The 21,567-nt window shown below is 62.9% G+C and overlaps 2 protein-coding genes across 3 annotated transcripts; one reads left to right on the top strand and one right to left on the bottom strand.

Annotated features, from left to right (window-relative positions):
* Positions 1-4,974: 4,974 nt before the first annotated feature.
* LOC122701976 (cytochrome c oxidase assembly protein COX19) lies at positions 4,975-12,574 on the bottom strand. Of its 2 annotated transcripts, XM_043915482.1 has the most exons (3): positions 10,572-10,769; positions 9,900-10,011; positions 4,975-7,340 (listed from the first exon to the last, which is right to left on the bottom strand). In XM_043915482.1, the coding sequence occupies exons 1-3, from the start codon at positions 10,651-10,653 to the stop codon at positions 7,265-7,267; spliced, it is 270 nt and encodes an 89-aa protein (XP_043771417.1). In that variant the 5' UTR covers positions 10,654-10,769; the 3' UTR covers positions 4,975-7,264. The 2 variants fall into 2 exon arrangements, with proteins under 2 accessions (XP_043771417.1, XP_043771416.1); XM_043915481.1 differs by lacking the exon at positions 4,975-7,340 and having other exon boundaries at positions 9,594-10,011; positions 10,572-12,574.
* Positions 12,575-16,147: 3,573 nt separating this feature from the next.
* Positions 16,148-21,567, top strand: LOC122702054 (cytochrome P450 2W1). Its single transcript, XM_043915564.1, has 9 exons — positions 16,148-16,880; positions 17,793-17,955; positions 18,191-18,340; positions 18,408-18,565; positions 19,937-20,110; positions 20,409-20,547; positions 20,768-20,952; positions 21,114-21,255; positions 21,371-21,567. Exons 1-9 carry the CDS (start codon positions 16,542-16,544, stop codon positions 21,565-21,567), a joined length of 1,647 nt encoding a protein of 548 aa, XP_043771499.1. The 5' UTR covers positions 16,148-16,541.

Raw genomic sequence — 21,567 nt, 5'->3', positions numbered from 1 at the left:
CTGGCAGGGCCCTGGGGGGCCCCTCTGCTGAGGGGATGGGAGCGAGGGGAGTGACCACTCTGTCTGCCTTGTGGGAGGGGGCACGTGAAGGTGACTGGGGAGCCAGCCGTGCCCGCCGAGGTGTGGGGGACATGCGGACAGGCAAACACCCAGGACTCAGAGCCTCGTGGCCTGAGGAAGGCTGTGAGGATGGGGGAGGGCACAGCGCCTGGAGACTGGGGAGGGGTCCTCCTGCAGGCTGGAGACAGAGTCCAGGGCAGCTGACAGCATGGAGGCCGCGGTGGACCCCCCAGCAGGGCCGGGCAGAGGGGGGCCGGGCAGGAGGTGGGGGAGTCACGAGGACGGGGTGGAGGGCAAGGGAGGGGAGGGCCCGAGAGGCAGGACCCCAGCCCCAGGGGCTGCAGGGCTACGGGGTGCAGGCGCGGAGGACACACGCTGACAGGAACCCCACGGGGTGCCGGCCACCAGCCCCTGGCAGTGGTGCCCAGACTCCTGAGGGACTTCTGCAGGGCAGAGGAGTTGGCACTCTGGCCTGGGCAGGGTGGGACGCCCAGAGGGGGCCTGCAGGGCGGCTGGGCCCTCAACAGCACCCTCGGCGTGCCTGTTCTGTGCAGAGCCCTGAGCAGCGGGGACCCGTCTACCAAGGGGAGAAAACGGGGAGCCCCAGGCTGTGTCCACCACTCCCACCAGCCCCCCTGCCTGAGACCTGGGTTTCGGGTGCGTGGGGGAGGGAGAGCGGGCACTGCCCTCCAGCCTTTCCTGGCCACGTCGTGGCTCGGGGCTGAGCAACCGCAAGGTTCCGGGGTGGTGTTGGGCAAGATGGGAGCATGGCAGGCACCCAGCCAGCAGCCGGCTCGGCCCGAACCCTCCTGGGCCTGGGGGGGTCATGGGCGTTCCTCCCCGGCACCTTCTGTCCCCCCCGGGCCTGCTCTGAGCCGCACCTGGGCTGGGAACCCAGGTCTTCCCAGGAGTGGACGAGCTGGGGGGTCGGGGTCAGTCCTCTGTTGGGGACTGGGTGGCAGCTGAGGGCAAGGTCCCCATGGGGACTCTGGGGGCTGAGGAGGCAAGCGCCTCCCAGAATGTGGGAGACGCAGAGACTCGGCTGACACGCCTGGCCACGAGTGGCGGCTTCCGGTGTGGCTGGCACAGTTCCTGTTTTAAAGCCCTCGCCCTGGTAATTCCTGAGCCTCAGCCTCCAGCCCCACCCCGATGAAGGAAAACAGAGACACCCAAAAAAGAGGCGACCCTCGGTGTGCGGGGTGTGCACCACTCCTTGCCCCACAGCCCGGGCAGCGGGGACGGTCCCGGCACCAGGACCGTGTCTCCATCTACGAGCAGAGCTGGCTCTAGAGACCCAGAAGGGTCTCAGGGGGGTCCCGAGAGGGGACGGATGGGGTGGGGTCTCCGCGGGGGCAGAGCTCCAGGGCTGGTTCAGTGGGTGTGGGGACATTTAAAAAGAGTTTCTGCCTGGTATCCTGAAGAGAACCAGCATGTGGCAGGGGGACGTGTCTGCAGGCCCCTCGGGCTCCTGGAGGACCTGGGCTCCCAGGGTGCCCCCCTGGGGCGGGTGTGGGAGCCGGGGGAAGCCCGGGTGCAGTCTGGGGAGTGGGCTGCGGCCACAGTGATGCTCAGTCTCCTGGGTCCCAGCTCTTTGAGCACTGACATCCAGCCGGGGACTTAAAGTTCACAGATGAGTGCGACTCTGACAAGCCAGTGGTAAGAGAACCCCAGCAGCACTTTCTCCCAGGAAGACACACAGACGTGCAGGTGCCCAGCATCACGGCTGTCGGCAGACGGGACGGCTGCACCCGCACAGACCCACAAACGGAGCAGCACCCACTCCACCAAGTACGCACCCGAGAGGCGGAAAGCGCGCACACACTCAGAAATGTGTACGTGAATGTTCACAGCAGCGCTCCTCACAGGAGCCAAAGCGGGGTGAGCCCTGTCCGGAGGCATGGATACAGCAGGGCAGGACTCGGCCACGAAAAGAGAGCAGCGTTACAACACTACAGCCCGGACGAACCGCAACGGTCAGTGAGAACAGCCGGTCGTGAACGCCCACGGCATGCCGGGGTGCTCCCGAGGCCTCGGACCTGTCGATTCCAGCCCGTGCTGAGCCACCAGGCCCGCGGAATGGACGGGTCAGCGGTCCTCAAGGGCAGGGAGCCGAGGCTGCGAGGCCCTGCTCACCTACGGCTTGAGGCTTGTTTGCAGGACCAAGCCCCAGGCCTGTCTGTGGACCAAGCACAAGGGACCCTGCCCCACCTGCAGGGCGAGGCGGCGGGAGTCCACAGCCCGTGTGGAAGCACCCCACAGCTCACCAGGCCCTGCAGGGTGCGCACATGGCAAGGCCAGGTCCTGGGCTGACACGCGGGGACAGGACAGGTCAGGCCGCGGACAGGGGGACGAGCGGGGCGTGAGGGGTCCTCGCCTTCCCCGGCAGGGTCTGTGCATCTGCGCCCCACCGTGTCCACCCGTCCGCCTCCCACACGCCCTCCCCCAGGAGCTACCTGCCCCGCCCCGAGGGGTGGGGCCTACGGCTGCCCGCCCCGGTGGGTGGGGCCTACGGCTGCCCGCCCCGGTGGGTGGGGCCTACGGCTGCCCCGGGGTGTGGGCCGGGAGCCGTGAGCCTCCAACCTAGGAGGACCCAGTACCCTCGCCTCCAAGACTTGGAGAGGACTCAGCTCCTGCTGGCGCGCCGTCTCCCCGAGTCTCTCCTGAGCCGCCACCTGCCAAGGCCCGGTGGGGGTCCCCCACCTCCCGCCCGCCCCCCAACCGGCTCATGTACCAGGCACACGGGTACGGTGTCATAGGGGCGTCAGCCGCCATCTGACCACAGCCCATCTGGGGCCGTGAGGACGGCAACCATCGGGCGCTGCGGTCAGAAGCCAAGTCTGGGGCAGCTGCCACCAGCGCAGGCACAGGGCTCTCCTCTCCAGAACCCTGCCCCCATCATCACGCCCAGGACTCTCTTCACAGAGCGGGGAGAAGCCCGACCCTGGCCCTCCCCCCGCGCCCTCTGCCCCAGGGTGGTCTCCTCTGCAGCGGCTCCACTGCACCCTGGGCACACAGCCCGCAGGTGTGGGCGGCGAGCCCCTGCAGTCCCTCACGGGTCCCTGAGCCCGGGGTGACCAGGGGCGCAGGCGCTGGGGGCTGGCCCTCAGCTGGGGCGCCCACTGCACTTGGGGCTCCCGCCTCCAGCCTGACCCCCGTGTCAGGAGTATCCAGGGCCTCAGAGACGCACAGCCTGGCCCGATGTGTTGCTCCCGGAGTGTGGCAGCCACTGCACGTTCGCTGCGCCCGTGGGGGCCCCAGGGGACGGCCCTCCCACAGGTGACCCCAGGCACTGCGGCGCCACCACCGGCCAGCAGGGGCCGCCATGCCACCACAGTCTGTGCCCGGCTGCGGCCTCCGGGAGGGAGAAGGGCCCTTCCCACGCCCTGCTTCTGTCACCGGGCGGCTGGCGCCCTGCACACGCCAACCCTAACCCCCCGCGACGTGGTAACCCCGAGCTTGGTAACATGGCCTGGCACCTTCAGAAGGCTGTTCCCCTAGCTGATGTTTCTATTGTTTCTATAAAAATGATAGATGCTTGTTATAAACAGTCACAAAGAAAAACAGGTGGGCAGCTGTGCATGGTGCAGAGATGGCCCTGTTTGCCGAGGGCCGCCCGGGTCCTACTCCACATGCTCCCAGAAGCCCTCCCGGACCCCCGGGGCTGGAGGGCTGTCCTGCTCTGGGCTCCCGCTGCCCCCACGTGCTTCCCAAGGACAGAGAGCAGCCACCTAAGACCCCAGCTCCTCCTGAGGGCCAGGGCCGCGCCATCCAGGATGCATGGAGGGCAGAGGCCGCAGGCTTCTCTGCAGAAGGAGTGAAGGGGCCAATGTGCACACCCTTCAGTTTCCTTTGAAGAACGTCTACTGAGTAATCAAAACCACCACTCACCGCAAAGCGCCGCACACGATAACATGTGAGCCACGTGTGTAAAACAAGCGGGGTTCTGTTGTGTCCCCCAGTTCTAAGCTGTTCACGTATATGAAACAAGCAGGGTTCTGTTGTGTCCCCCAGTTCGAAGCTGCCCGTGCCTAGGGGGCCCAATATCATCATGAAGGACCCTCTGGGGGGAGGGGGGGCGGGTCAGATCGAGGACGGGGGAGGAGGCAGTCAGGGAGGGAGAAGCCAGCAGCTCAGGACGAGGTCGGGCCATGGGACGCGGCACCTCACGGAGCTGGGAGAGCAGGAAGTGGACCCTGCCCAGCGCCTCCGGAAGGAGCCAGCTCGCGGGAGCTTTTGAACATGAGGCAGCATAAATGTGTTGTTTAAGCCACCGAGTCTGTGCTGATCTGTTAGTGGGGAAGGAACCTAACTTGCTTTTTTTAATAAAAGCATTGCCTCCCTAAACAGATACAGAGTAAAAGGTATTCCAACCACCTTGTTTTCCTCTGCTCGAGTTTTCCAGAGCTGTTACAAGGAGCTGGCTTGCTTAAGGCGGGGGGCCTGGCCCTGCGCCCCCAGCTCCCATCCCAGGGGCTCTGTCAGCATCGCACTTCGGGAAGGTGGCTGTGGGCCCAGGGCTGACGGTGGCCATCAGATTGCCCTGGCATAATCCTAAAGACACTTGGAAAACATTCTGCCCATTGTCTTTAGGTGCCTTATAGTAATGTCACTGGCTCACTGAGACAAGTATATACGACAAGTAAAATGCATTCTTTACTTGACAAATGATGACAACCAAAAATACCTCAAGGGAGCTTTGGCAGGACCAGACGAAGCCTCGTATTTTTAGCAGTGGTTGCATGAGCTACTGCTCCTCCGTGAGGAGCCCGCGGTCCATGTGGGGTGTCCTCCAGCCCCGCGCCCGCTCCCGACGCCACCACAGCCGAGTTCTCTGTGGGATTCCCAAATGTGTTTCAAAACACGAATTCACCCAGTCATGTATGTACAAAGTTCAACTACAAAGAGATGAGCATGGACCATTTTTTTAATTCTTTATTTTGAAATAACTCCAGACTTCCAAAAAGTTGCAGAAACAGGCCAGAGTTTGCCCGCTTCTCCTGACGACATCCCCGTGTGCACGGACATGATGCGCTGTGACCAACCCAAAGCCCCTCACCCGTCCTCGGGGACAGCACCGCTGACCCTCATGCCAGGCTTGGCCCTCGGGCCGGGCACGTCGGTGTGTCCTCGGAGACGGAGGTGACACACTCAAGAGAAAACAGCAGTGATGCCGCCTCCTTGGGGCAGATCAGGGCGCGTGCCATGGGGACCTTGCCGTCAGCGACATCCCAGAGGTTTCGGCTGGTGGCTGAGTGCTTCCTGGGGTGTCCTCCAGAACCGGCTCCACCTAACGCTGCCCACCCACCTCCAGACACATTGATGCCTGGATGCCCCGTCCTTCCACAAGGGCCGGGGTCGGGAGGACGGCTGTCCCCTTCCTGCGCTGGAACATTTGCCCTCCCTCAGCAGGGACTCCTGGGCAGGAACTGACGCTGCAGCCAAACCCAACGGTTGTTCCGCTGCTGCCAACCAGGCCACTGGGAGCCCTGCCGCGCGCTCCTGACAAGCCCACCAAGGCTTTGGCAACTCCCTACTGTCTGACACAAGAGGGTCCAGGGTCAAATGGACTTTCTGGCCCTGGGTCTTCCTGCTGGAGAGAGGCTCAAATCAAAGAGTCAGCCGCCAGGCAAGCCCCTGGCTGCCAGGGGTCAGTGACCCCAGGTCCCCGGGACCTAGAGCGAAAGGATGTCCGTATGAACACAGGGGAGTGCATGCACACGCTTCTGCACAACTTCTGTACATCTGCTTCTCTACCCACAGCCCTCCCCCACCACACTGCCTTCTGGGCCCCAAGTTCCCTCTCATGCAGGGCCATGCAGGGCACACTGTGGTCTCCCCCAGTCCTTCCTGCGGCCGCCCCGGGCCCTGCCTCGGGGACAAGCACGGGTGGCCGGGTCACACCAATGCTTTACAATTACAAACAACGCTGCAATGAATAACCCTGTACATGTGCAACGTCACACTGGATACTTCCATGGCTCGGTTTGGTGATAAAAAGCAAGGCTTTTCATAAACCAGCTAGAAGCGTAGACAGAGACGATGCTCCAGTGACAAGGCACAGACGGAGCACCGGGGGCTGGACCCCCACGGGGCCAGCAGTGCCGGAGCCCCCGGCAGACGGCCGGCCTGGGATGGAGCGAGGGGAGGGCCTGAGTGAGCACGGCGCCACCGCAGGACCGAGGGGAGGGACGCCACACAGACAACTGGACGTGGCCGGGGAGGCGCGAGGGCTCCCTGCAGCAGGAGGGGGTCAGGGCACTCACCTGGGTCTTCCTGGCCCCCCCCCCCCCCACTGGCCACACTGGGACAAGTCAGCTGACTGGGGCCAGGGAGACAGTCACGGGGCAGGTGCAGGGTCTCCGCTGAGGCTCTGAGCCCACGACAAGGCTCCCCAGAAACACTGCCCTGGGGTCTCAAAGCACTCGGGCAGCACTCAACGGGCCCACGCTGCCCTGACCCCTCCTGGCCAAGAAGCGGGGCTGGCTGCAGGCTCTGCGGCTCCTCAGAGGAAAAGCGCCAGAGGCCGCTGCGCCGTCGCCTGACAAGGGCGGACGACCTGCTCCCCAGTTACAGCAGGCGACTTCTTGAAACTAAACATCTGACTGTACAAGTGTCACCCGATACGGATCAGAAAGACACATGGTGTTCAGGCATCACCAGCAAAAATCAAGAAGTCAGATGTGTCAAAACCAGTTTCCCCTTCCAGGTTTATCCTCTGTTTTTGTTTCAAAAAAAAAAGAAAAGGAAATGAACAGAGTACATGCTTATGAGTACAAAGAGCAACCCACTTACTAGGAACGTCTTCCTGACAACGTCTACATAACTTCCATGTAACGTTCACACACAGCCAACGACGTGAACCCAGCACCTCACTGGCGCCCACAGTGCCCTGGGTGGGCACCGGACACCTCACCTCCCTGGGAGCCCTGTCATCCCCGCGAACTTAGGATAAACCTTCACAAGCCTGAGGGAAACAGAAATCTAAAAGGGACACCACTTTCCCAAAATCCTTTCAGCAGCTTCAGAAGACGAGCCGTTTCCTAGCCTCAAGGCACGTCCCCAGGGAGGGGCATCTGGCATGGTTCCGAGCAGCATCTCGCGGGCACCCCCACAGTCCCCTTCTGAGCCGCGGTACCTATGAGCGCGCTGTGGGGGCGGGAGTCCGAGCGACCCCACACAGCCACGGGCTTCCTCCCAGCACAGCTCAGTTTTTGTCTGATTTTCCATCAATCAGATCTCCAAATCCCAGCTTTTCCAGGGGTTCCTGTGCCATCAGCTGCCTGAAAGGAAAAGTGAGAGTTGTCAGGGTCCATGCGGCCGCTCAGGCCGGGCGCCCCCACCCCCTCATGGGAACAGCACCCTCAGACCCGTACCTGCCGTGCTCCCGACCACTTTCCTCATCACATGCTCCTGTGTGCACGCCCCTGTGCCCCTGCCCGCCACGCCCACGACACCCAGAGGCCTGGCAACAGCCCTTAGGACAACATCCCCAGAATCACAAACACCAGCTCGTGGAATCCACCCGGCAACAGATTCCACTACCCTCACAGTGACAGAATGCACGAGACGCTCCTAAAATCCAAGGAGGCAAGTAACGACAAACTCCCACTACACCTTGTCAGAACACGGTTCTTAGAACCGGCCGCTCAGACACAACGTGGTTGACAGGGCCAGGGCCCCCAGGTGATGCCCTGAGCCCTAGAATCTGTGAGTGAGACCTGATACCAGCGGGAGGGGGTTGGTATTGAGGCTGCTGAGGAAACAAGGCTGCCCGTCGGCCCACTCAGAGAGGAGACCACCTTGCATTATCCAAGGGGACCCAACCTAATCCCAGGATCCTTAAAATCATAGAACCTTGGGTGCCTCTGGTCAGAAAGAAAAAATGTAAAGAGGAGGAAGGATCTGAAGACACAGCACCGTGGACCGTGAGCATGCAGGGTGGGCCACAGGCCAAGGACAGGAAGCCCGGGAACAGACAGGTCAGGACAGACCCTCCTGAGGGAAGTGCCTGGGCCGCACCTGGTCGGGCCCAGTGCTCTCCCAGGACCAGACGCTCTACACGCTCCGCACCAGGTCAGGAGGCCTGGCCACCAGACATGCCAGGGCGGGCCCTGGACTTGAGGTCTCGGATCCCACATGTATTCGCTGTGTCTCTGCTGACCGTGCAACCCCAATGTTAACAGAAGCTGCTGTGAGGAAGCGTAGCCCCTGCCCTCAGCAGCAGACACATCCACTCCAGGCCAACAGGGCCCGAGACCGTGTGAGCCAACTGACAAATTCTACCTCGGTCCAGTTCTTAAAAAGATGCATGTGAAGTACACGAAAGAAGGGTGTGGAATATCAGCAAAAAGGAAAAAAGCGGAAAGGAAGCTTTTTAAAAGAGTGACGGACTCCAACTAATAAAAAAAATAAATAAAAGAGTGACGGAAAAATAAATAAATAAAAGAGTGACGGAGAAGCAAGTGGGCAAGATACGGACCAAGTCAGAAACACACACCCCTCACAACCAAATGCGGCCTGACCAACCAGTGATGCCGCCTGAATCGTGGAACCCACAGAGCAGCTGACGCATTCCCGTCTGCAGGCCTTCCTCAGAGGCCCAGGAGCAAACGGGAAAAAGACGGCCCTTCCGCTGGCCCTGCCGGGAAGCCCTCGTCACGCAGCAGGCGTGGCTCCGGAACGAAAGCAACTGGACCCTCCAGGCAGCCCTGAGCTGGAGCCGCTGGGCCCTGTGCCGGCCCAGGGAGGACCGACCCGGGGACGGCGACCCGAGTTCTGGGCAGGCGCAGGGCAGAGACGAGCGCCGAACTCCGTCACCAAGGCTCGTGCCAAGAAGAGACTACTCGAGTTCAGCTGTTTTGATTTGCGAGAGTGAGTGAAGCATGCAGACCCGACCGACACACCACGTAGAGATGACGGAGCTGGTGTCAGGCCGGCCCATCGTTAAGCCTACAACACCTGTGAGCCTGCGTGACTCACGAGGGGAGAAGGGCACCCCCTGAGGGCCGGGCACCAAGAAGGCCCATCTCCCTCAAAATCCCAAATGTCTGCAGAGAGCCCTCAACACACCTGGGGTCCAAGAAGCACAGCGGAGCTTGCCTGGAGGGGAATGCCTGAGTTTGTTAAGGAAAAATTGAAAACAGGCCCAGAATGGATTGCTTTTTGTCAACCTGTCTTCAGACAAGGCCTCTGCCAGACTGGGTTCCCTCGTGAGCAAACAAAGAGCTCAAAGGACATAAATAAAAGTTTCCACCCAAGCACATAATAGGTTACATGCTTTCCCCATGAAGCTTTACAATGGTACTTCTGAAGTAAAATCTCAACGGATCAGTTAGAAGCGTTTTTGTTTTGTCTAAAGGTGGGTCTTGTGAACTCTGGTTGAGATAGGAAGAGTCACTCATCTTTCACTGTTTCTCGGGCCCACTGTCTTGCCTGTCACACTACAAACAGCTCTTGAGTGGATATCAAACAAAACAGCACGTATTTTTATGTTCTGAGAACGTTTAAAGGAATAAGCTCTGTACCCACAAATCTTTTGACTCAGTCAGCATTTTTATGATGTACGATTCTGAAACCTGAATGACACATCACACATTTAGAAAGAAAAAACTCTGAGGAATGCAATCACGTCCATGGCTATCACTGGGGAAAAGGTTCCCACGGCTGCCAACAACTTTGAGTACAACTCATCTCCGAAATGCCTCAATTTCACAGCCAGGCAGCCCTTTGGGGCCAAACACAAGGAGAAGTCAGGCCTGGGTGGGGCCTCTTGGGACAAACATTTCAGCTGGAGACAGGGTGGGCGGAGAAGACATAAATCATGGTTGGCAGGTACTTGCCTCTCCATCCTGCACTCTAGATATTCTTTTGATTCATTTCTGCACAAAGTATTTTCAAAATTATTGTCCCGGAGACACTTCATGAATTTCTCTTTAAAGCTTTTACATTCACCTGGAACAAAACAGAAAAATGTTTTCTTTTTAAAGTGAAAACAGGACATGCCCGCCCAGCAACCTTACTGGCAGCCCTCCTTCTTCTCCTCTGGAAACTAGTTTCCTTCAGAAACACTCTGGAAACAGACGAGAAAAGACAAATGTTTTGGGTGGAACAGCGAGGGCAGGAAAAGGGGGACGTCCAAGCGGCGGCGCCGGGAGTTCCCTGCAGACGTTGCAGACTGGCAAATAAAGAACCATCCGAAACCCATTTTCGAAGCCTTAGCTTCCGCGGAGGCTGCGGCGACCAGGAGCGCCCTCCGCTTCCGCACCAGACGCCCGCGGAACCCCGCGCGCGGGCCTCACACCCGCCAAGGATGCGGCTGCCGGAACGTCGGCCCCCGACCGCAGGCCGGCCTCCGTGTCCTCTCGCTGGCCCCAGGGCCCAGCGCCGTCCCCGCTCCTACCCCGGGCCCCGGTGGGAGGCTCCGGACCGAGCCGGGCCGTACCGAGCCTCAGAGGCCCCGCCCGCGCCGCGAGGCACCACCGGGCCGGGGAGTCCGGACCGCCCGTACTCACCGAAGTGATCGAGAGGGAAGCTACCCTTGTCCGGGGGACGCGGCTGGAAGCTCTTGGACCCGAAGTTCATAGCCGTCGACATGATGGCGGCACCCAGACTCTCCTAGGGCGACGCGCGCCGTACGCAGGACGGCCGGCCGATCGCGGAGCAGGCCCCGCGGGAGCGCCGAGCACGTCGAGCGGCTAGCCGCCCCTGATGGGCCTGGACTTGGAGGTACAGGGCCCGCCCCCAGCACCGAGACCCCGCCCCTCGTGCCCAGGCCCCGCCCCCGGGCTCCGAAAGGCCGGGACCCTCAGTCACTTGTTCTGCAGGTGGGGTTTCTTATCCTCGAGGCAACACAATGGCAGAGGGTCCAGTCGTCATCTATTTAGGACGAGGAAACGAAGTTCAGAGAGGGTCAGCAACTTGCCCAAGGACACACAGCTTCAATCCATAAGAAGCCCAAGGGCAGGAGGACGCTCCTGGAAGGCTGTCCCTGGCAAGGGTGAGGAGGGTCTCTGCATCCCCGCAAGGCTGCAGGGTCTGGGCAGCTTAGAGCAACAGAAATTCCTTCTCTCACAGTTCTGGGGGCCAGTTATCCGAGAGCCGGGTGTTGGCTCCCTGCTCGTGGATTGCCGGCAGCTCTTGGTGCCCCCTGGCTTGTGGACGCATCACCCCGTCTGCCTCACCACGTGGCCTCTCCCTGTGTGTCTGTGTTCACACATCGTCCTTCCAGGAGGATGAACCCTTATTGGGTTAGGACACACCCCCATGACCTCACTTCAGCTAATTACATATACAGTGACCCTGTTCCCAGAAAGGTCACATTCTAAGGTAGGGGAGCTAGGACTTCAACATGTGAATCTGGGACACAATTCAACAGATAAAAGAGTGAAAATGCATTATCAACAGGAAAGTCCCTGGTGGTCATTTATTATTGTTGTTATAGCAACAGTAAAAACAAGGAAAAGGCTGGGGGGGGGGGGGTGGTCACTAGCTCTCTGCAGCAGGGCTCCTCCCAACCTTGTACCCTGGGCAGAGCTGATGGAGGTGGGTGGGCGCCCGCCCACCACCCTGCTGTCTGATTCTTCCCTGAGCTCCAACCCCTATTCATGCATCCACTCCACCCACGTAGCGGTCCCTGGCGCCAGCCACGTGCCAGGCCCTAGACATAAGCCTGTGGGGGCCTCAGCACCGCAGAGTCACCAGCTGACCCCCCTGGACAAGCGGTCTTCCCCCAGGCCCAGCACCACTGCCCCCTGTAACATCGGGGGCTTGCCCACCAGTCCCAGCAGCATCCCCTCCCCACAGGGCCTAGGTCGGATGCCCCCTTCTCCAGAAGCCATCCAGCATGCACTCACCCACTCGCAAGGACCCCCATGGTGCACACCCCCCGACCTCCGGGCCTGAGGTGGGATTCCACCCTGTTTGTCCGGAGCCGCCCAGAGCTCCACCAAAGTCAGCGGGCCAACAGGAGGGGCCCACAGGGTGGGCCCAGACCAGCGGGTAAGCTCAGCCCTGTTGTCTGGGCCGGGGCTGGCCTGGGGCTCTGGGCCCACAGAAAACTACAGGAGGAAGCTTGTACCTGTTCCCCATTCCTGTCATATTAACTGTTGACACTACAGGAGCCAGGGGCCCCGCACTGGGTTACTTATTAATGCTCCAGGGCTGTGAACAATAGGAGTGTTTATTACCTAGCAAATAGCACCTTTCCCTGCAACTTGATCACACCACTTAGCAGAGGAAGGGACAGTTCCTCCCCACCCAGGCTGCCATACCTCTCCCTCTCCGTGGGGCAGCCCTGGGGGACCCATGACCCCTCGAGGCCCAGTGACCAGGAGGTGTCAGCCTGCCAAGTAACCGATTATTGCTTCATAGGAGATGTTTAGCAGTTCATTAAATCTTTAGGTCGAAAAGCAAGGAAAAATGCTTTTGGAAACCCTCCTACGTGCGGGGCTGTTTGACATGGGCTCACAGTGCTGACACACAGTAGGTGTTCAGCTAGTGTCTTTTGAAGAATTCCCTGGCAGTCCAGTAGTTAGGATTTGATGCTTTCACTGCCTGGGGCCTGGCTTCGATTCCTGCTTGAGGAACTAAGATCCCATAGGCCATGCAGCATAGCCAAAAATTTAATTAATTAGTTAATTAAAAATTAAAAATATTTGGGGAGACTTCTTTGGTGGTCCAGTGGTTAACAGTCCATCTGCCAATGCAGGGGACATGGGTTCGATCCCCCGTCAGGGAGGGTTCCACATGCCTTGGAGCACCTAAGCCCGTGCACCACAACTGCCAAGCCTGCGCTCTAGAGCCTGAGAACTACAACTGCTGAAGCCAGCGGGGCTACAGCCCGTGGACCACTGGAAGCCCCTGAAGTGAGACACTTGAGCACTGCAACAGAGTTAGCCGGCTCGTCACAACCAGAGGAAGCCCGTGCGAAGGAACATAGACTTAGGGCAGCCGAAAATAAAGAAACTGCGAGATTAAGTTAAAAATGATGTTTGAAGAATGAACACAGTTTTCAGGCATTATTATCTTCATGTCAGACATAGGACACACAGAGGTCAAGCCCCTTGCCCAGAGTTACACAGCCAGTGCATGAGTTTCCCACCACTGTAACAAACAGCCCTGACTCACGGGTGTGAAACAGCAGTGATCCGTTGTGCTCCTAAACTCGGGGAGTGGGCAGGCCATGTGGAGATGGCCCCATGGGCCATCAGCCGGGGCCACTACACCTCAGAATAGGGAAGCCCTTCAGGACTGAGCACGTGTGGCTGGGTGCTGGGCCTGGTTCCTGGGGGTCGCAGCTCCTGTCCCCCTGGCCCTCCTCCCACCTCCCAGGGCTTGCTCCCAGGATGCTGACTGCGTCCTGCATGCAGGATCCCAGAAGCAGTAGGTGGAAGCCACATGGCTTTCCCGGTCCACCTCCAAAGTCTCAGAATATTGCCTCCACCATGGTCACTAGCCCCCACCCAGGGTCAAGGGCACAGTCCCCAGCTCTCCATGGCTGAGGGCCAAGTAGATGGAGAGCTTGAGGGCTGGGAGCTGTCATTGGAAGATGCTGTCTCAGCCTTGGGAGTAGATAGAGGGGCCAAGTGTGGAGTCAGGTGTGTGCAACCCCAGAGCCCTCTAGGCAACAGTCTGCACCTGGGGCGTCAAGGCTAGGTGTGACCTGAGCCCCAGGTGACCCCGGCCACTCAGTTCTGACCCCACAGTTCCCAGGCTTCTGCTCGAACACCAGTATGGGGCTGGTACAACTGCCCACTGGACCGCTCTGGGAGGAGGTGAGCCTGGGTGCAGGTGGCCGTCTGGCCACCAGGAGCAGACACAGAAACACCGCTTGCCCCACAACCCCCACTCCCCACCCCAGCCCAGAGTGCCACCAGCAGACCCAAGAGAGAGGAGAATTCATTGGAATCCTGATGATGTCACTGGGCCCCTGAATCGACCCTGGCCTGAAACTAGATCTTGCTGATCTTTTGATGTTAATAAATTCTGCTGTCAAAGAGTAATTTTCAAAAGGCTCTCAGGCTAACAGATACTGAGCACACGGCCGAGCTTTATCTTGCCCGTTAACGAGGGAAGAGGGCGGGATGACAAGGCTGCTTCAAAGAGAAATGTGCAAACGCTGACAATCACACCCAGTCAGAGGAGAGAGAGCACTGGATGAGCCCACCAAGCAGGCTCAGGACTGGTCAACGTCTGACGGGACAGCAGAGCCAAGCCTCTGGGTGACCTCCTCCATGAGACAGATGTCCTCTGTGTGTTTACGGGGGATCACCTGCATTTGTCCTGTTCTTGGCCGGCTTGGTGGCCTCTGGGCCCAGTCAATCATAGACAAGTCAAATAGAGCGAACCCCCATTCCCGGGGGGACGAAGTGACGCCCAGGCAGGCGGTTAGGCGGCAACCCCACGAAGGGACCCGTGTGACCGGTCTGCCATGTTTCTGGAGTGGGGTGATTTTCTGAACCCTGCTCCCAAGGCCTCCCGGGGCTGCCCCAACAAGGGACATAGCCTGGGGGAACGGAAAACACCACCACCACCTGCTCTGCTCCGGAGGCCAGAAGGCAGGGCACCTCCTGAAGATGGCTCCAGGCGGGTCCTTCCTGATCCCAGCCAGCTTCTGCGGTTCCTGGGTCCTTGGCCTGTGGCCGTGGCCCCCACCCTTGCCTCTGTCACCAAATGAGGGGCAAGGTGACTTGGTTAGAGAGCCACACTCCACAGAGGCCCCCGTTCTGAGGCTCTGGGTGGACGTGAATGTCGGGGGAATGTCCTTAGACCCAGCGGCCTGCTCCAGCCAGTTTGGGTTTTCCCAGGACCCTCCCCGCGGTGCCCCCCTCACTGGATGGGATGCAGGCAGAGCAGTGGGTCACTCAGAGTGGATGCTGCAGGGCCCACCACATGCAGCCCTGGGGCATGGGCCACTGCGCCACCGAGCTGAGCCCACTCCCTCCCCGGGAAACCCAGCCACCCTGACGGGCTGTCAGCAGCTGGAGGCCCCAGGACAGACGCCAGGGGCGGTTCTGTCAGGAAGGGTCTTGAGACGGGCTCCCTGCAGCTCAGTCCTGCTGCGGGGGCCACGCCTGCTCTCCGAGCACAGCGGCAGCACCAAGACCTGGCCCCCGCTCAGCAGGCCCCTCAGCGTGGGCTTCACCGACCCAGAGCGGAGCCCCTGACAGGGATGCGTGCTCCCCTCCAGCCCCGCAGCCACACTGCCATCCCAAGGGGCTGGGCCCCCAGTGTGGCTCCATGGCCATGACCCAGGGCTGCCCAGCGCCCCCGCTCCGTGCCACCCCTGCAGGCTCTGCACAAGCTGTTCCCTCCTCACGAACGCCCTTCCTCCTGAGACCCACCCTCCAGCTCCAACACCCAAGCGGTTTTCTGTGCAAAGTCACGGCCATGTGCCCCCCGCCTGCCCCCGCTGGGCTGCGAGGGCACTTCGGGATCCCCGTAGCACCCATTCCTACAGCCCTAGCTCCTGGAGAGCCTGGTAATGCACAGGAACTCAATACACGCACGCTGAGTTAATTGCCTGAACTGTCCTGGGCAGACAGGCCCCCAGCCTCCGCACCCAGTAGGGACCTTGGGAACCGCTGCTCAGCCCGAAAGGCCCAGAGACTCAGCATTTAGAGAACAGTTCCCACTCCTGGCAGCCCCAGGACTGTGTATCTGGACGGGCTGCCTATGAGGCAGTGAGCACCCCATCACAGGAGATGTGCAAATGGAGGCTGGGAAGGGTAAGGGCCCGCAGGCTGCCTTGGCTCTGGGGTGGGTGGAGGGGCACAGATGTCACCGCAGGGGACAGGCCCAGGGTGAGGGGCCCAGTGGCGGGGAGGGGGCTCCTGCTGCCGTATGTCGCAGGCCCAGCTGCTTCTGGGGCCACCCGCCCTCTGGCCCCTCGGAGTTCGATCCCAAAGGGGCACCTCCTCCCTCCCAGCTGGGCCTCCAGGCTTCGGAGCAGAGTGCAGCCCAGATAGACAGGGCTCATAAACCCGCCACTTGCCGCCCCAGCGGCCTGGCCTGCAGGCTGGGCCCCTCTGCATGGCCGACCCGCCCCCACGCCCACCCTGTTCTGGGAAGGCCAGTGCCATCTGCCCAGGGGACCGGGCTCCCACAGCCCCCAAGGGGCACACCGTCACTCTGGCAAGCTTGCTGTTGGGCTCTGGAGCCCTGGCATTTGAGGCTCTGGCCATGTAGACCTGGTGCCCGCCCTGGCCCAGGCACAGAGGTGCTGGGTGGACTCAGGTGGTGGTGGGCTTGGGGGGGCTGCGGGGCTCCCGGGTAGGGAGGCTCAGAGCCTGGGGAGCGTGGGGCCCAAGGCCCTGGAGCCCTGGTTCTGGTGGGGAGACAGGGCAGAGGCAGATGGTGCAGGGGGCAGTCACCGCGCTGCGTCCCCCAACAAGGCAAGGGCCAAGGAGGCCCCAAGGGCCTAACTGGACGCCCGCCCCCCAGACGGTCCCCCGACCCCTGGCACAGACTGGCCCCCACATTCCATGCACGCCTGTCGCTTTAAGCGCCTGGCTGTCCCTGCAAACTGCTCCTTCCACATTCTCGGGGTGGTGGGGTGGCGGGAGGGTGGGGTGCCGGCACGCCCTCCCAGGAGGCCCATAAGGCGCAGGGCAGGCGGCACCCGGGAGGGGAGCTGGCCGCCACCCGCTGGGCTCATGGCCCTGCTGCTCCTGGCGCTGCTGGTGCTGCTGACGCTCTGGGGGCTGCTCCGCGCCCGCGCCCGCACCCCGGCCCCCCGCTGGCCCCCGGGGCCGCGCCCCCTGCCCCTCATCGGGAACCTGCACTTGCTGCGGGCGGCACAGCAGGACCAGGCGCTGATGCAGGTGGGTCCACGCGGGCCCGTGGGCGCCCTGGGCCCCCGCCTGCCCCATCTGGGGGAAAGCTGAGCCCCCAGTTTCCAGGACCCCCATGGAGTGGGAGGTTCGTGTCCAGCCTGGCACTGGCCTGACATGGAACAGGAGGCCCATGGGCCCACCTTGCCTCCGAGAAGAGAAGCACGGTCCACCCCAGAGGGAAGAGGATGGGCGGTCCAAGGGGCCAGGAGGGCTCCCTGGAGGAGGCAGCACTTGATGAGTGCCCTCGGGAGGCCCAGGTTGGGGTGGCAGAGGGGAGAAGCTGGGTGCTCCTGGGAGCGGCACCTGCAGCCGCGGTCTGGAAACAAATGAGCAGGACCAGCACACAGAGGTGCCTGGAGGCGGGGGGACTCTGCGGGAAGCGGCTGCCTGAGCTGGGCTGAGGCTGGACCCCTCACCGCGCTCTGTGAGCTGACCCGGGGCTGAAGGCCTGGCCCGTCCCCAAGGCTGGGCAGCTGACGCCCGCTCAGCTCCGGCCTTGATCACGCGCAGTGGTGCGGCAGGGAAAGCCCAGGAGGCTGCCTGGTGGCCCTGTGGGGGAGGGGAGGTACGGGAGCCCCAGTCCCTCAGGGAACCCTGGAACGCCCTGAGCTGGGGCAGCCACCCTGCCAGGTGGCAGGTACCAGGGCTCTCAGGCCTGTGCCCAGAGCCAGGCCCTGGAGGCCACCATCTGTGTGCTGCGGGCAGAGCCGCCCGCAAACAGCAGTGGCCGGCCCTGCTCTGCTGTGTGATCCACAGCAATTCACTGCCCACCCCCAGGCCTCAGTCTGCCCATCTGCAGAATGGGCAGGGGAGCAGTAAGGACAGAAGGGGCTGGTGGGGCGTGAGGGCCCCCCAGGGACCCGGGTGGGGCAGCGGATGAGCCCTGCCCATTCCCACCAGCTCGCTGAACAGTACGGGCCAGTGTTCACCGTGCACCTTGGGCACCAGAAGACGGTGGTGCTGACCAGCTACGAGGCGGTGAAGAAGGCCCTGGTGGGCGCCGGGCAGGAGCTGGCTGGCCGGCCCCCAATTGCCATCTTCCAGCTCATCAATGGGGGCGGAGGTAGGTGTGTGTGGGGGGCGGGGCACGGCAGGGGCCGCGGCATGGTGAGTGCTCCCATGAGGCCCAGGGGGAGCACCAGGGTGCCCGCGTGGCAGGCCCAGAGCAACGGGGGCGGGGCACACCAGGACTGGGCCCGCCACACCAGCTGGAGGGGGCGCTGGGGGCTTGGGGGGCCTGAGGCTCCGTCGGGATCCTGCCCCGGGGCCGCTCACCACCCGGCGTGTGCGGCCCGCAGGCGTCTTCTTCTCCTCAGGTCCACGCTGGCGGGCCGCCCGCCAGCTCACCGTGCGCGCCCTCCATGGCCTGGGCGTGGGGAGGGCGCCCGTGGCTGACAAGGTCTTGCAGGAGCTGAGGTGCCTCATGGCGCAGCTGGACAGCTACGGAGGTGAGTGGGGGCCGGGGCGCCTCCGCCCCACGCAGCCCACAGCCCTGAAGCCTCTCTCCCCCCACAGGCCAGCCCTTCCCGCTGGCCCTGCTCCGCTGGGCTCCCTCCAACATCACCTTCGCGCTCCTCTTCGGCCAGAGGTTCGACTACCGGGATCCTGTGTTCGTGTCCTTGCTGGGCCTCGTTGACGAGGTCATGGTCCTCCTGGGGAAGCCAAGTGTGCAGGTAGAGGTCGCTGTTCTCGGCCTGGGGACTGGCGGGGGCGGGGGGGTGTCAGAGAGTGAGGTGGGGGCAGGGAGAGGCTCCTGATTTCACCAGCCACATGACCCCAGGCCAGTGCCCTGTGTTCCTGGAGAACCAGGGGAGCAGAGGGCAGGGGGCCCCACCTGCCCTCCGTCCTGTAACAGGCGCACCTGCTCACCGGTGGGGGTGGCCCTGGGTGTTTCCTCTCGGATATGGGGCTTGGTTCCCCCCAGGCCCTCAGAAATTCCTGCAGAGTCAGGAATCGTGAGGACGGGCATGGATTTCCAAACCCCATGGCTGCATGCGTTTCATTTTTCACCAGAACTTAAAAATAAAGGAAGTTAGTCGCACAGTGGTGTCCAACTCTGTGCGATCTCACGGACTGTAGCCCGCCACGTCCACTGTCCGTGGAATTCTCCAGGCAAAAATACTGGAGTGGGTAGCCGTTCTCTTCTCCAGGGGATCTTCCCGACCCAGGGATAGACCCCGGGTCTCCTGCACTGCAGGCGGATTCCTTACCAACTGAGCTACTAACTAAAAGTGTTCCTAATCTGTAGGCACCACGACCAGTTTTAACTCTAACTTGCTCGGGCACGCGTGTCGGTGTGGGGCGGGGTATGTGTGTCTGGTGGCACGAGGCTCACGTGTACTTTCCAGCCCCATCTCTCCAGGACCTGGGGCCATGGGCGGGGGGGCGGAGGCTGCTGGCTTCGGTCCTGATCCCAGTCACCCCCCGAGGCTGGCAGAGCCTCAGTCAGGCTGGAACACTGGACTTCCCGCCGAAAGTAGCCTGGCCGAGGCCCTCCAGGGGGCGCCAGCAGGCCTGAGGCTGGAGGGTCAGGGGCTGCAGGGAGGCAGAATGTCCCGCGGCCTCCCATACCTGCACCCTGAGCGACGGCCAGGTCCCGGGGGACGGCGTGGTGCAGGGGGCAGCTGACAACCGTGCCAGTCAGGCTGTGCTGTGGCCCCCGGCGCATGGCGTCCTGAGCTGAAGCTGGAAGTTGGCAATTCTCCTTTTTTCGGAATAACTCAGCGAAGTCAGTGACTTCCAAGGCGGGTCCTGCCCCGCCTTCCTCTCACCTGCTCTGGTGGGTGTGGAGCGGGGGCCACGGTTACAGCCGCCTGCTGTGACTTGCACGGACCCCGGGTGTGTTACCTGTCGGTTGGCCCCTCCTCCGCGCACCCAGGTGGAGGCTTTCCTCCGCGCCCCCGGGGCTGCCCGTCCCACGGGGAGGGAGAGGGAAGGTGGCACCTCTGCCGGGAGCCTGGGGCGCTGCCGGTCCGCACAGTTGGCCCCACCTGCGGGCGGAGGCCCGCCCTTAGCCCTCACAGCTCGGCCCTGCCCACCCCCAGCTCTTCAACCTCTACCCGCGGCTCGGGGCCCTCCTCCAGCTGCACCGGCCGGTTCTGCGCAAGATCGAGGAGGTGCGGGCCATCCTGAGGGCCCTCCTGGAGGCGCGGAGGCGCCGCACACTCCCGCGAGGGTCCGAGCGGAGCTACCTGGACGCCCTGATCCAGCAGGGCCAGGTGTGGGCGAGACCTGCCCCCGCCCAAGAGGCCGCGGGAGGGGGGAATCTTGGGGCCCCGCCTGGGGGAGAGAGCTGGGGAGGGAGCCGGCCGACCCTGCGCCATGCCGTTCCACTCCCTGGCCGGGCGCCTCCGAGACTCGGTCACCTCACCTGAGACGCCGGGCGTCTGCGAGGCCGCGTGAGCCCGCGACGTAGGAGGCGCCTGTCTTCGACGGTTTTCTTGAGCCCGGGGCTGGCTGCGTGGGGGTTCCATGGAGCCTGCCTCCAGCTGAGCGCGGCCCCGCCCACCTCTGCAGGGGAAAGACCCCGAGGGCCTGTTTACTGAGGCCAACGTGGTGGCCTGTGTCCTGGACATGGTCATGGCCGGAACGGAGACCACCGCCGCCACGCTGCAGTGGGCCGCCCTTCTGATGGGCAAGCACCCGCGCGTGCAGAGTGAGCCTGGGGCGCGTCTCCGCGGGGCCCTGGGCACAGGGCGGAGCCAAGGGCGAAGGGGGCGGGGCCCGGTGTGCAGGGCGGGACCCGGGGCGCTGGCGGCGGGGCCGAGGTCGCAGCGCCGGACACTGATCTCAGGCGGCCCGGCCGGGGTCTCAGGGGGCGGGGCCCAGGGCGCAGGGCGGGGTCCCAGCATGCTGGGCCTCTGCCTCGCCGGCAGGCCTTGTGCAGCAGGAGCTGGACCGCGTGCTGGGGCCAGCGCAGCTCCCGCGGCCCGAGGACCTGCGCGCCCTACCTTACACCAACGCCGTGCTCCACGAAGTGCAGCGCTTCATCACGCTGCTGCCCCACGCGCCGCGGTGCACGGTCGCTGACACCCAGCTGGGCCCCTACCTGCTCCCCAAGGTGCGAGGGCCAGGCCCCCGGCGCCCCAGACCCTCCCCCTCTCCTCTCGGCCGCGGTAGATGGGGCTTGGGACGGCGTCTCAGGGACACAGATGCTGAGCAGGGCTTCCCGTGCTCCCCATCTGCGGAGAGCGGCTGGCCGCTCACCTGGCGCCCCCGCAGGGCACACCCGTGCTGGCCCTGCTGAACTCCGTGCTCCTGGACGAGACGCAGTGGGAGACGCCCCGCCAGTTCAACCCCGGCCACTTCCTGGACGCCGACGGGCGCTTCGTCAAGCGGCCGGCCTTCCTGCCTTTCTCCGCAGGTACTGCAGCCCCCGCCGGCCGTGGCCTGGACCCCAGGGCCTCTGAGCTCAGGGCCTGGCCCTCGGGGCTTCCCCCACGGCCTCCGGGACTCACCGGCGCCCCCTGTCCCCGCAGGCCGCCGTGTCTGCGTGGGGGAGAGCCTGGCCAGGTCGGAGCTGTTCCTGCTGTTTGCGGGCCTCCTGCAGAGGTACCGCCTGCTGCCCCCGCCGGGCCTCAGCGCCGCCGCCCTGGACACCACACCCGCCCCTGCCTTCACCGCGCGGCCGTCCGCCCAGGTGCTGTGCGCCGTGCCCAGGCTGCAGGGGCGCTGA

Source organism: Cervus elaphus, chromosome 10 (assembly GCF_910594005.1).
Source record: "Cervus elaphus chromosome 10, mCerEla1.1, whole genome shotgun sequence".
Taxonomy (NCBI): domain Eukaryota; kingdom Metazoa; phylum Chordata; class Mammalia; order Artiodactyla; family Cervidae; genus Cervus; species Cervus elaphus.
The sequence above is the reverse complement of the archived record's forward strand: the minus strand, read 5'-3'. Positions and strand labels throughout refer to the sequence as shown.